Below are 14,142 nucleotides of genomic sequence, written 5' to 3' on the forward strand. Positions count from 1 at the left end.
AACCTGTGCACTGCAAGTGAGAATTAGGATTGTGGAGACTCTCCTTGTGTCTATCATTCCATCTCTGACCAAGGAGTTTACTGCCACACCCATTGGTAACCCTTTAGGATTTTGCTGTTGCCCTTAGCAACAGCATTTCGGGTTCTCTACATATTAAAACACAACATCTTGCTTTTCCCATCTGAGCATTACTAATACTAGGGAGACACCCAGTTCCTTAGCCTCTGGGCTTCTTTGTTCACTTTGTGTGTATTTTGTTACCCTATCACCTTCTGTGTACGTAATGTCATATTCCCCAGTCTGTCTGTGAGTTCATTTGTTTTGCATACCTATCCGTTCAGACACCAGTACATTCCTGCAGGCACTGGTGTGCATAACAGTTCAAATACCAGTACATTCCTGCTGGCACTGGAGTGCATAACAGTTCTGACACCAGTACATTCCTGCAGGCACTGGTGTGCATAACATATTCAGCAGCCTAATACTCCTGTTGATATTTTGTGGGAATATGGAGCATACCCCTCAAAATAAGTTGCAACAGGTGGTCGATCAGGTGCAGGTCCTGACTCGACAATTTAATGATTTGTCCATTAAAATGCACACCTCCCAGGCCGCTGGCAGAGCTCCCACAGCAGCAGCACCTTCAGGGGTTAAGGAGCCAAAAGTAAATCTCCCTGATCGTTTTTCTGGAGATCGCTCGCAGTTCTTTTGTTTCAAGGAGAGCTGCAAGCTATACTTCTGGCTTAGGCCTCAGTCTTCTGGGTCGGAGATTCAGCGGGTGGGCATAGTGATTTCCTTGCTACAAGGAGACCCACAGGTCTGGGCATATGGGTTGCAGCCTGACTGTCCGTCGCTTAAAAGTGTTGGTGCTTTTTTTACGGCACTGGGCATGTTGTATGATGACCCTGACAAGACGGCCTCAGCCGAGGCTCAGATTTCGATCCTTAAGCAAGGGCGAAGGCCAGTTGAGGTTTACTGTACGGAGTTTCAGAGGTTGGCCCATGATACCCAGTGGAATGACCCAGCCCTGAGACACCAGTACCGAAGAGGTCTTTCTAACCAGATAAAAGACCAACTGGTACAATATCCCTTGCCTGATAGCTTGGATCAGCTCATGCAGTTATCCATCCGGGTGGATAGACGGGTGAGAGAGCATAGGCTTGAAAGGGAGACTGAGGTTTCCTTCTTTCCCAAGGGAACCTCAGACTCTGAGGAATTTTCCGAGGAGCCTATGCAGATTGGGGCTACCCGCCTCTCCTCGCGTGAGAAGACGCGGAGGAGACAGCAGGGGTTGTGTTTGTACTGTGGGAATAAAGGTCATGTGGTAGTATCATGCCCAGAAAAGCCGGAAAACTTCAGGGCCTGAGGGTGATGGGAAATATCCTGTCAGGCCAGAAGTCAGAATTTCCCAAGAAGACTTTTATCATTCCGGTGACCTTGAAGATCCTCGGTCAAACTGTCAAGACTGAGGCCTTTGTGGACAGTGGGGCCGACGGGGTTTTTATGGACCGCCAATTCGCCCTGAAACCCTCTGTTCCCTTAGTACCCTTGGCATCGGAAATTGAGATTTGTGGGTTAAACGGGGAACCATTATCCCAAGGTAAAATTACCTCTTGCACTAGCCAGATTTCTTTGTTTATTGGAGCCACACACTCTGAAAAATTGTCCTTTTATGTGACTGTCTGTACTTTTGCCCCATTGGTGTTGGGGTTACCCTGGTTAAGGGCCCACAATCCTCAATTTGACTGGGTCTCTGGGGAGATTCTTAGTTGGGGTACTGATTGTTTCAGGAGTTGCTTGAGCCTTCCAGTCAGGCTCTCGCAGCTAAGTTTGCCAGGATTGCCAGGGTGTTATGCAGATTTTGCGGACGTGTTCTCCAAAAAAGTTGCAGAGGTACTACCTCCCCATTGCCCCTATGACTGTGCCATTGATTTGTTGCAAAATGCTAAGCTTCCCAAGAGCAGGTTGTACTCCCTGTCACGTCCTGAGACTCAGGCTATGGCAGAGTACATTTAGGAGAACTTGGCTAAGGGATTTATCAGACCTTCACAGTCTCCGGTTGGGTCGGGGTTCTTCTTCGTGGGTAAAAAGGACGGTTCATTGCGACCCTGCATCGACTTCAGGGAATTGAACCGTATCACGATTAAAAACTCATACCCACTGCCTCTCATTTCGGTCTTGTTTGACCAGCTTCGTACTGCCACCATTTTTTCTAAGATTGACCTACGCGGTGCGTACAATCTAATCCGAATAAGAGAGGGGGATGAATGGAAGACTGCCTTTAACACCCACTCAGGGCATTATGAATATTTGGTGATGCCTTTTGGGCTCTGTAATGCCCCGGCAGTCTTCCAGGATTTCATGAATGATGTGCTCAGGGAATATTTGGATAGATTCTTAGTTGTATACTTAGATGACATACTAATCTTCTCCCATTCCCTGGAGGAACATCGGAAGCATGTACGCTTAGTCCTCCAGAAACTCAGAGACCACCGGCTTGGGGCGAAGCTGGAGAAGTGCGAATTTGAAGTTCAGCAAATCGCATTTCTAGGATATATTATCTCCCCAGAAGGTTTCCAAATGGAGGGTTCCAAGGTACAGGCAGTCCTGGATTGGGTGCAGCCCACTAGTTTGAAGGCGCTGCAGCGTTTCCTGGGCTTTGCGAATTTTTATAGACGATTTATCGCTGGATTTTCGTCTATAGTGGCGCCCTTGATGGCACTCACTAAGAAAGGGGCGGATGTTGCTCACTGGTCTTGTGAGGCCAAAGCGGCTTTTGCCCGTCTCAAAAGGGCATTTGTATCGGCCAAGGTGCTGCGACACCCAGATCCAGAGCGTCCTTTTGTGGTGGAGGTGGATGCCTCTGAGATGGGTATTGGGGCAGTGCTTTCTCAGATGGGAGTGTCTGATAATCGCCTTCATCCCTGACTTTTCCCGTAAATGTTCGCCTGCCGAGATGAATTATGACGTGGGTAACCGGGAATTGTTGGCTATTAAGGATACACTCGAGGAGTGGAGACACTGGCTTGAGGGGGCTAAGTTTGTGGTCTCAATTCTCACCGACCATAAGAATCTGGCATATTTAGAGTCAGCGAAGCGTCTCAATGCCAGGCAGGCACGATGGGCTTTGTTTTTTGCTCGCTTTAATTTTTTGATAACATATCGCCCTGGGTCAAAAAACATCAAGGCTGATGCGCTCTCGCTGAGTTTTGCTCCAATCCAGGAGACCACCGAGGAGCCGTTGCCCATTGTGTCCCCATCATGTATTAAAGTGGGCATTACCCAGGACCTCTTATCATTAGTCCTTAGAGCACAGGAGCAGGCTCCTCCAGACCTTCCGGTAGGTCTTTTGTTTGTGCCTCCTAGGTTAAGACAGCGAGTGTTCCTGGAATTCCATGCCAAGAAGTCGGCAGGTCACCCGGGTATTGCCAGAAGTCGGGAGTTGCTATCTAGGGCAGTGTGGTGGCCCTCAGTGGCTAAGGATGTGGATCAGTGGGTACGGGCATGTGACATCTGTTCCCGAAATAAGACTCCTAGAGGGGTTCCTGTTGGCCCATTACATCCACTCTCTATCCCATCTAAGCCATGGACCCACATTTCAATGGATTTTGTGGTGGACTTGCCCAAATCCTCGGGGATGACAGCCATCTGGGTTGTCGTTGACAGGTTTTCGAAGATGGCGCACTTCGTTCCACTGGTTGGGCTGCCATCGGCCAGACGCCTGTCTGAATTATTTATGCTGCATGTTGTGCGTCTCCACGGGTTGCCACTTGATGTGGTCTCTGACCGCGGATCCCAGTTTGTGGCCAAATTCTGGAGGGCATTTTGTTCCGATCTCCAGATTTCTGTCAGCTTGTCGTCAGGCTACCATCCGCAGTCTAATGGGCAGACTGAAAGGGTGAACCAGTCCTTGGAGCAGTTCCTCAGGTGTTATGTCTCCAAGTGTCAGACTGACTGGGTTGCTCATCTGTCCATGGCGGAGTTTGCCTATAACAACGCGGCTCACTCTGCTACAGGGATCTCTCCCTTCCTTTGTGTGTATGAGCATCATCCTAAGGCCAATTCTTTTGACCCCCTGGACTCCACGCCTGGTGGTTCCTCTGTGGTTTCGGTCCTTAGAGGTATTTGGCGGAAAGTGAAGAAAGCCCTTGTGTCTGTGTCATTAGTGACCAAAAGGGTTTTTGATAAGCGGAAAAGACCCTGCAGCTTCAAATTAGGAGACTTTGTCTGGTTGTCTACCAAGAATTTGAAGTTGAGACAGCCATCTCATAAGTTAGGCCCCCGGTTCATCGGCCCTTATAAGATCACCAGGGTTATCAATCCGGTGGCATTTCTGTTAGATCTGCCCCGTTCTTTGGGTATCAATAAAACATTTAATTGTTCCCTTTTAAAACGGGCGATTAGTAATCCTTCTTCCAGTGGAAGACCTTCCCCTCTTCTGATACGTGGCCAGAGGGAGTTTGTTGTTGAAAGGATTCTTGACTCCAAGGTGGTTCGGGGTCGGCTGTCATTTTTGGTGCACTGGAAGGGGTATGGCCCGGAGGAGCGGTCGTGGGTGCGCAGTTGTGATCTTCATGCCCCCAGACTGATACGCTCTTTCTTCTCGCAGTTCCCCGATAAACCCGGTGGTTGGGGTTCTTTGACCCCTTGTCAGAGGGGGGGTACTGTTAGGGTCTCCTGCCCTGTGCTGCCACGTCGTCATGGCAACCGGGAGACAAGTGCTAGCGAAGTAACCTGAGCGCAGCTGATACTCTGGTTCGGGTCTTTTGCTGTGCAGGCTCTGTGCACGGCAGGGGATCCGGTGCTGGCTTTTGTGCTCACAGTCTGTGAGGTCTGAGTGGGGCGTGGACAGCACCTGCTTTATAAGGCCTCTTCTCAGGTTAAGCAGATGCTGCTGAATCTTTGTTGGTTAGTCAGTTCCTGAAAGTTAGCCAGTACTGTGTAGCTTTGTATTTGTTGTTGCTTACTGCAAATAGGCCTGAGGATTTGGTACTACACTCTGCCAATCCAGACCTAGCAGTAAGACTGGAGTCAGTCGTTTAGCTTGCTGGGGTTCTTTTACTACTCTGTGAACTGAGCAAGTTTGCGGCTGTATTCTCAGACTTGCCTGCCTAAATCCTGTCTCACTGTGCAAGGTGTCAGGTGTCACTTTAGTGGCAGTAAGCTGAACCTGTGCACTGCAAGTGAAAATTAGGATTGTGGAGACTCTCCTTGTGTCTATCATTCCATCTCTGACCAAGTACATTCCTGCAGGCACTGGTGTGAATAACAGTTCAAACACCAGTACATTCCTGCAGGCACTGGAATGCATAACAGTTCTGACACCAGTACATTCCTGCAGGCACTGGTGTGCATAACATAAAGACACTGAGCACTGACCAGTGATTCTGAACACTGATGATACTACTGAGCACGGATACTAAGCACTGATACTACTGAGAACTGATACTGAGCAGCACGTTGCAGCACAAGACACTGAGCACTAACCAGTGATACTGAGCACTGATGATACTACTGAGCAGTGATACTGAGCACTGATGATACTACTGAGCAGTGATACTGAGAACTGACACGGAGCGGCATGATGCAGCACAAGACATTGAGCACTGAGCAGTGATACTGAGCACTGATGATACTACTGAGCAGTGATACTGAGCACTGATGATACTATTGATCAGTAATACTGAGCACTGATGATACTACTGAGCAGTGATACTGAGAACTGACACTGAGCAGCACAATGTAGCACAAGACACTAAGCACTGGCCAGTGATACTGAGCACTGATGATACTACTGAACAGTGATACTGAGCACTGATGATACTACTGAGAACTGACACTGAGCAGTACGATGCAGCACAAGAGACTGAGCACTGACCAATGATACTGATCACTGATGGTACTACTGAGCAGTGATACTGAGCACTGATGATACTACTGAGCAGTGATACTGAGCCTTGATGATACTACTGAGCAGTGATACTGAGAACTGACACTGAGCAGCATGATGCAGCATAAAGACACTGAGGACTGACCAGTGATACTGAACACTGATGACACTACTGAGCACGTATTTTAAGCACTGATACTACTGAGAACTGATACTGAGCAGCACGATGCAGCACAAGACACTGAGCACTAACCAGTGATACTGAGCACTGATGATACTACTGAGTAGTGATACTGAGCACTGATGATGATACTACTAAGCAGTGATACTGAGAACTGACACTGAGCAGCACGATGCAGCACAAGACACTGAGCAGTGATACTGAGCACTGATGATACTACTGAGCAGTGATACTGAGCACTGATGATACTACTGAGCAGTAATGATACTACTGAGAACTGACACTGAGAACTGACACTGAGCAGCATGATACAGCACAAGACACTGATCACTGACTAGTGATACTGAGCACTGATGATACTACTGAGCAGTGATACTGAGCACTGATGATACTACTGAGAACTGACACTGAGCAGTACGATGCAGCACAAGACACTGAGCACTGACCAGTGATGCTGAGCACTGATGATACTACTGAGCAGTGATACTGAGCACTGATGAGATGATACTACTGAGACACTGAGCAGCACGATGCAGCACAAGACACTGTACTAGTATTAGTATTAGTGAGAAGCACAAAAGTACTCTGGAATTGTCACCCCCCAGGTACCACTGTGACTGGAATGATGATGACCGATGTACTGTCACAGGACACTACTACCACAGCACCCTACAGCAGCAAGATGCAGCACAAGACACTGTACTAGTATTGGCAATGTATTACTGAGCAGCACGGTGCAGCACAAGACAATGAGAAGTGATACTGAGCACTGATGATACTACTGAGAACTGACACTGAGCAGCACGATGCAGCACAAGACACTGAGCAGTGATACTGAGCACTGATGATACTACTGAGCAGTGATACTGAGCACTGATGATACTACTGAGCAGTGATACTAAGCACTGATAATACTACTGAGCAGTGATACTGATAACTGACACTGAGCAGCACAATGCAGCACAAGACACTGAGCACTGACCAGTGATACTGAGCACTGATGATACTACTGAGCAGTGATACTGAGCACTGATACTACTGAGAACTGACACTGAGCAGCACGATGCAGCATAAGACACTGAGCACTGACCAGTGATACTGAGCACTGATGATACTACTGAGCAGTGATACTGAGCACTGAAGATGATAATACTTAGCAGTGATACTGAGAACTAACACTGAGCAGAACAAGACACTGAGCAGTGACCAGCAATACTAAGCACTGATGATACTACTGAGCAGTGAAACTGAGCACTGATGATACTACTGAGCAGTGATACTGAGCACTGATGATACTACTGAGCAGTGACACTGAGCAGCACGGTGCAGCACAGGACACTGAGTACTGAACAGTGATACTGAGCACTGATGATACTACTGAGCAGTGATACTGAGCACTGATGATACTACTGAGCAGTGATACTGATAACTGACACTGAGCAACACGATGCAGCACAAGACACTGAGCCCTGACCAGTGATACTGAGCACTGATGATACTATTGAGCAGTGATACTGAGCACTGATACTACTGAGAACTGACACTGAGCAGCACAAAACACTGAGCACTGACCAGTGATACTGAGCACTGATGATACTACTGAGCAGTGATACTGAGCACTGAAGATGACAATACTTAGCAGTGATACTGAGCACTGATGATACTACTGAGCAGTGACACTGAGCAGCACGATGCAGCACAGGACACTGAGCACTGACCAGTGATACTGAACACTGATGATACTACTGAGCAGTGATACTGAGCACTGATGAGATGATACTATATAGAACTGACACTGAGCAGCACGATGCAGCACAAGACACTGAGCACTGACCAGTGATACTGAGCACTGATGATACTACTGAGCAGTGATACTAAGCACTGATACTACTGAGAACTGACACTGAGCAGCACGATGCAGCAGAAGACACTGAGCACTGACCAGTGATACTGAGCACTGATGATACTACTGAGCAGTGATACTGAGCACTGAAGATGATAATACTTAGCAGTGATACTGAGAACTAACACTGAGCAGAACAAGACACTGAGCACTGACCAGCAATACTGAGCACTGATGATACTACTGAGCAGTGATACTGAGCACTGATGATACTACTGAGCAGTGATACTGAGCACTGATGATACTACTGAGCAGTGATACTGAGCACTGATGATACTACTGTGCAGTGACACTGAGCAGCACGATGCAGCACAGGACACTGAGCACTGACCAGTGATACTGAGCACTGATGATACTACTGAGCAGTGATACTGAGCACTGATGAGATGATACTACTTAAAACTGACACTGAGCAGCACGATGCAGCACAAGACACTGTACTAGTATTAGTATTAGTGAGCAGCAAAAAAGCACTCTGGAATTGTCACCCCCCAGATACCACTGTGACTGGAATGATGACTGATGCACAGTCACAGGACACTACTACCACAGCACCCTACAGCCGCAAGATGCAGCACAAGACACTGTACTAGTATTACTGAGCAGCACGATGCAGCACAAGACAATGAGCACTGATACTGAGAACTGACACTGAGAGAACGTAGCCACATCCTCTCTGTACTCTATACGATGCCCAAGTGAACATGGCGGTGACGCGTGGCTCTTTATATGGAATCCAAATCCCATGAGAATCTGACAGCGGGATGATGACGTTTTGCCTCGTTTGGGTATTCCGAGTTAGGCGGGAATAAATGAGCCGGGCTCGGAACCGTGTTTGACACATGGAGTTCGGTAGGGTTCGGTTCTCAGCGAACCGAACCCGCTCATCTCTAGATTATACTTTACCATCCCAGTGGATCTGGAGGGGGAATATAATAGTGTGCCGAACGCAGCGAGGCACCGTGCCTGGAGCATGCTGAGCGCAGCGAGCTATGTGAGGGTATACGGAACACCTATGAGGTGTCCATGCTGACCTGTGTCGACATACACACCAAAAAATCACTGGAAAACTCATGTCGACTTTTTGACTTGTGGACATTTTAAATGTCAGTATTTTTACCTAGTCTGTATTTTAAATGTCGGGATTTTGACCCTGTCTGTATTTTGACCATGGGTCAATTGTCGGTATTTTGACTGTCGGGATTTTGTTTGTTCTGTAGGTATTTCATACTAAACCCAACATATTCTGTTGCACTTTACAATTGGGAACATAATCTATAGAGACTATGTAATGACAGACATAGAGCCATTGTAAAGCTCATGATCCATAGTGAAACAGGCATTTGATACACAAGGATATCAGGCCAGCCAGAATGCAGAGGTTCCTGATGGGCTATATGACCCAGTCACGTAGCAATGTTAGCCTGGGGTTAGGGGGATGTGTTTCTAGAAAGAAGATACAAGAAAAGTTATATGTAAATTGTATAGAGGGGTGCTAATTGGGTTTGATAACTTTTGGAGGTTACGTGGGTGGTTTTTAAATATGATAAACTTGTCTGAAGACATGAGCTTTCAGGGAATGTTTGGAGACTAGAGGAAAATCTTCTTTTACTTGACGGTACATTCCACATAGTGGGTGCAACCTGGAAACTCCTGTAACCATGAAAAGGAGCTGTTAATGAGTGTGAGTAAGAGTGGAGTGGAAGGGTTGAGACTTAGAGCGGGAAATTATTTTGGATAAGTGAATAGATATATGTTGGTGGTGTTTGGGTGAAAACTAAACTAACAGACTACTAAGATTATTAGCAAGAGCCAGCATGGGTTTGTGAGGGACAGATAATGTCAAACTAACTTAATTAACTTCTACGAAAAAGTGAGCGACAATCTTGACCAAGGAAAAGCAGTGGATGTGGTCTTCTTAGATTTAGCAAAAGCCTTCGATACAGTGCCTCACAGGAGACTAATCATCAAATGAAAGGAGCTTGGCCTAGGAAAACATGTTTGTAGATGGATAAGTAACTGGCTGGACAACAGGGTACAGCAAGTAGTGGTCAACGGGAAGTCTTCAAGCTGGACACCAGTAGTCAGCAAAATACCACAGGGGTCCATACTCGGGCCACTACTGTTCAACATATTTATCAATGACCTAGAAATAGGCCTGCAGATGATATTAAACTGTGTAAGGTCATTTTTTCAGAAATAGTTGTGGAGTCAGAATGATTTATCTAAACTTGAAATCTGGGCGTCTAAATGGAGAATGAGGTTCAATATAGAAAAATGCAAGGTTATGCATTTTGGGACTAAAAACTAACTTGCAGCCTACATATTAAACGGGGAAACTCTAGGGGTAACAGTTTTGGAAAAAGATTTGGCGGTACTCATTGATAATAAGCTTAATAACCGTATGCAATGTCAAAGCGCAGTAAAGAAGTAAGCTGCTAGTGTGCATAAAATGGGGAATTGAGACAAGGGACAAGGATGTAATTCTGCCGCTGTACAAATCATTGGTACGTCTGCACCTGGAATATTGTGTTCAGTTTTGGGCACCACTGTATAAAAAAGATATCAGTGAACTCAAAAGGGTTCAAAGGCAAGCTACTAAATTGATTAAAGGGCTAGAGGGACTGGATTACGAGGAAAGGCTTACTAAGTTGAGTATGTATACAATGGAAAAAAGGCATCTAAGAGGAGACATTATTAATGTCTTCAAATATGTAAAGGGGCACTACAAGGAGTTATCAGAGGAATTATTTATTAAAAGAACTCTGTTTAGGTCATGTGGACACTCATTGAGGCTGGAGGAAAAATAATTCCGTATGCAACGGAGAAAAGGTTTCTTTCCTGAGAGGGCAATAAGGATTTGGGATTTCTTGGCAGGGAAAGTGGAAATGGTGGATTCTGTAAATGCATTTAAAAAAGGATTGGATACATTTCTGATTGAAAAGGATATCCAAGGTTACAACATTTAAAATATTGAGATTGTCAATCCGGTTGTACCATGATTTATAGTTATTAACTAGTCATAAAACATTCTTCAGCAGGTACAGTAAAATCAACTCAACTTGATACAGAATACAGGTTGAACACGACGGGCATTTTGCCTCTTTTCAACATCAATTACTATGTTACTATGTTACTATACAAAATGGTCATACAAACACATCTTTTAGCAACCAGTGTAAACACAAACTAGAAAAGTGAGTGTGTGGTCATATCAAGGCTCAGTGTGATTGGCATTGAGAAATTACAATTGAAAAATACTGTACAACTAGCTCTGCTCTATCTTAATGAAAAATAAGACCACAGATTAAGTACATCTGCTATAAATTCCTTATGACCTTTACGTAGCTACTCCTATATCATCGGAAGAGAGACATGGATGGAATGGTGGCCGAATGACAGAGAGTGCCAGATGCCAGGGATGGGGGATCTATGTGAAGATTTCTTCATTGTTTCAGAAGAGCTGGAGCTATTTGGATGCACATCATAAAGATTGTAACCCCACACAGATATTCCTGGCTACACAAATTACAGCTTTCAATATATCACAGTGCAAATGTAATATTTTATATATGTTGCACCAATAAAGCATTTATTCACTAATTCTTCTCTTTGTCTTGCACTGTGTACTTGTCAGTTTATTATTTGAGTTATAGTACTTATAGGGGCTGCTAGACAGCAGTTGATGGGATGTTACAATGACTAATGGACCCATATTTGTGGAGCCCAAATGATGCACGCTCATTACAAACAAGAATATAGGCCCTCATTCCGAGTTGTTCGCTCGCAAGGCGATTTCAGCAGAGTTACACACGCTAAGCCGCCGCCTACTGGGAGTGAATCTAAACTTCTTAAATGTGCGACCGATGTATGCGCAATATTGCGATCAAAACCGAGTTAGCAGTTTTAGAGTAACTCCAGACTTACTCTGCCTGTGCGATCAATTCAGTGCTTTTCGGTCCCGGCTGACGTCATAAACACACCCAGCGTTCGCCCAAGCACTCCCACCGTTTCTCCGGACACGCCTGCGTTTTTCCCGGAAACGGTAGCGTTTTGAGTCACACGCCCTTAAAACGCCGTGTTTCCGCCCAGTAACACCCATTTCCTGTCAATCACAATGCGATCGCCGGAGCGATGAAAAATCCGTGAGTAAACTTACTTTCTTCTTAGTAAAGTTACTTGGCGCATGCGCAGTGCGAACATTACGCATGCGCACTAAGAGAATTCTCACTGCGATGCGATGAAAAATACCGAGCGAACAACTCGGAATGAGGGCCATAGACTGTGCACATAAAGGACATATGGTGTCATTTGGGGAGGGAGAAGATTATGGTTAGCTGCCTCCTGTGCCACTGTTGGGATTTCAAACAGTCAGGATGCCGGTGTCAGTATTCTGACCGCCAGCATCATAACTGCCGGTATCCTGTACCCAAACCATCTCCACACTGGAGCCATGCTGAATTGCTTGATACTTAAGCATTGTGGATGAATAGGCTCCAGTGTGAGGTCTTTTCCAAAGAACTGATTAAGTGTGAGGTAGGGCAGAGGAATAGTGCTGATTATTTTGTGCCAGGACTGTCCGGTTCCCACATAAATTAGTCTAATAAAAGAAAGGAGTTTTTTCAGCAAGTCCCTAAGAGGAGCCTTACTGTAGGTGGTGGTAGATGTGAAGAGTTCACCAAGTTGTGACCTCAGCCTTAATCCAGTGCATGCAATCAAAATAGCAATTAGGGGGTGTAATGAACATTTGCATTTTGTAACTGTGAAGACTTGTCACTCTTATGAGCAGGCTAAGGAGCCAGGGTTTCATTATTTTTTGGATCAGGGTGATTTTTCCTCAGAAAATCTTTGATAGTACTGTAGTATGTGTGCACATCACCCAATGAGGCAGCTTCCAACTGCATGTAACGTCCACCAGATACCAAATCAGAGTGCATAACAGACACAAGTTTAGAGACACTAAGACGACCTGCAGAGGCATCTTTCACTTAGGGGTTTATGTACTGTATCAAGAAGTGAAAAGAATGCAGAAGTTGACCAGTGGCTCAGTTGCTCATAGCAACTAATCAGCTTTGAAATAGGATTTATCAAGTAGATTCAATCACATTATAGGAAGAAGTTGATTGGTTGCGATGGAAAACTTCACTTTCCTCTTCTCCACTCTTTGCACTGCTAGCACAGTCCAAAGCAGGACAAAGAACCTTTCTTCAACTGGACACAGGTGCAGAGTCCCTGTGTGGTATGATCCTCCAATGTAAGAGATTGCCAGTTATGCCGCAGTTGATAGTGAATACCTGTTAACAGAAAAATTCCATTGTCTAAGCTGAAAGCTTGGGGACCGGAAAAGAAGAAAAATGACTTAGTTGCAGAATCCAATAGTACAGCACAAGATGTCAGTGAGCAGATGGTTTATCAAGTCATAATGAACATGTCTCAACAGTAAGAACATAGGAGGTGAGATGTAATAGCATTCCAGATTGCCAAGGGTGCGGGATGCCGGCCTATATCAGACATTTTTTTTTTAAAGCGGCAGTCATTTACATGGCATGTTTTTTGGCTTGTAAATGACTGCCGCTTTAAAAACAATATCCAAGATCAGTCAGCATCCTACACCTCCAGCAATCTCAAACGTTATTACACTTCACCTACAGACGGGCCTGTCAATGATAATCACTGTGCCACCTTTTTAAAATGGGAGGTGTCATGACTGTAGCATCATTAGGCGGTAGGAAGATAATATATGAATGCAATCATTCTCTCTGCCAAAGAACCTGTGAAACATTGTAAGTAAACCAGTGGTTAATGGATAATAACCCTAAATGTGTTGTCTGTCACGTAGCTGAGTTTCATATATTCAGAGACCTGTTGCCTTCCAACTTTAAGATCAGTATATCACTTTGAGGGGATTCGGTTTCTAGGTAGACCACACTTAGGTCAACAATACCTAGGTCGACCACTATTGGTCGACAGTGTTTCTAGGTCGACAGGTCAAAAGTTTGACATGAGTTTTTCACAATTTTTTTCTTTTTTTGAACTTTTTCATACTTAGCGTTCCACGTGGACTATGATTGGGAATAGTAACCTGTGCAAAGTGCAGTGGTATTAGAGAGAAGCACCTTGCCCGAAACATGGTGAGCATAACGAGCCATGTGAGGGAACACAGTGCAC

At 45.4% G+C, this 14,142-nt stretch overlaps 1 protein-coding gene across 1 annotated transcript in view; it reads left to right on the forward strand.

The window, feature by feature from the left end:
• Positions 1-11,577, forward strand: part of LOC134936140 (A.superbus venom factor 1-like) — a 251,373-nt gene extending 239,796 nt beyond the window's left edge. Inside the window, exon 41 of the mRNA XM_063931057.1 lies at positions 11,323-11,577. Within this exon, the coding sequence (XP_063787127.1) occupies positions 11,323-11,464 (142 nt within the window). The 3' untranslated portion in view covers positions 11,465-11,577. The remainder of the gene's footprint in view (positions 1-11,322) is intronic.
• The last annotated feature ends 2,565 nt before the right edge of the window (positions 11,578-14,142 follow it).

Source organism: Pseudophryne corroboree, chromosome 6, assembly GCF_028390025.1.
Source record: "Pseudophryne corroboree isolate aPseCor3 chromosome 6, aPseCor3.hap2, whole genome shotgun sequence".
Taxonomy (NCBI): domain Eukaryota; kingdom Metazoa; phylum Chordata; class Amphibia; order Anura; family Myobatrachidae; genus Pseudophryne; species Pseudophryne corroboree.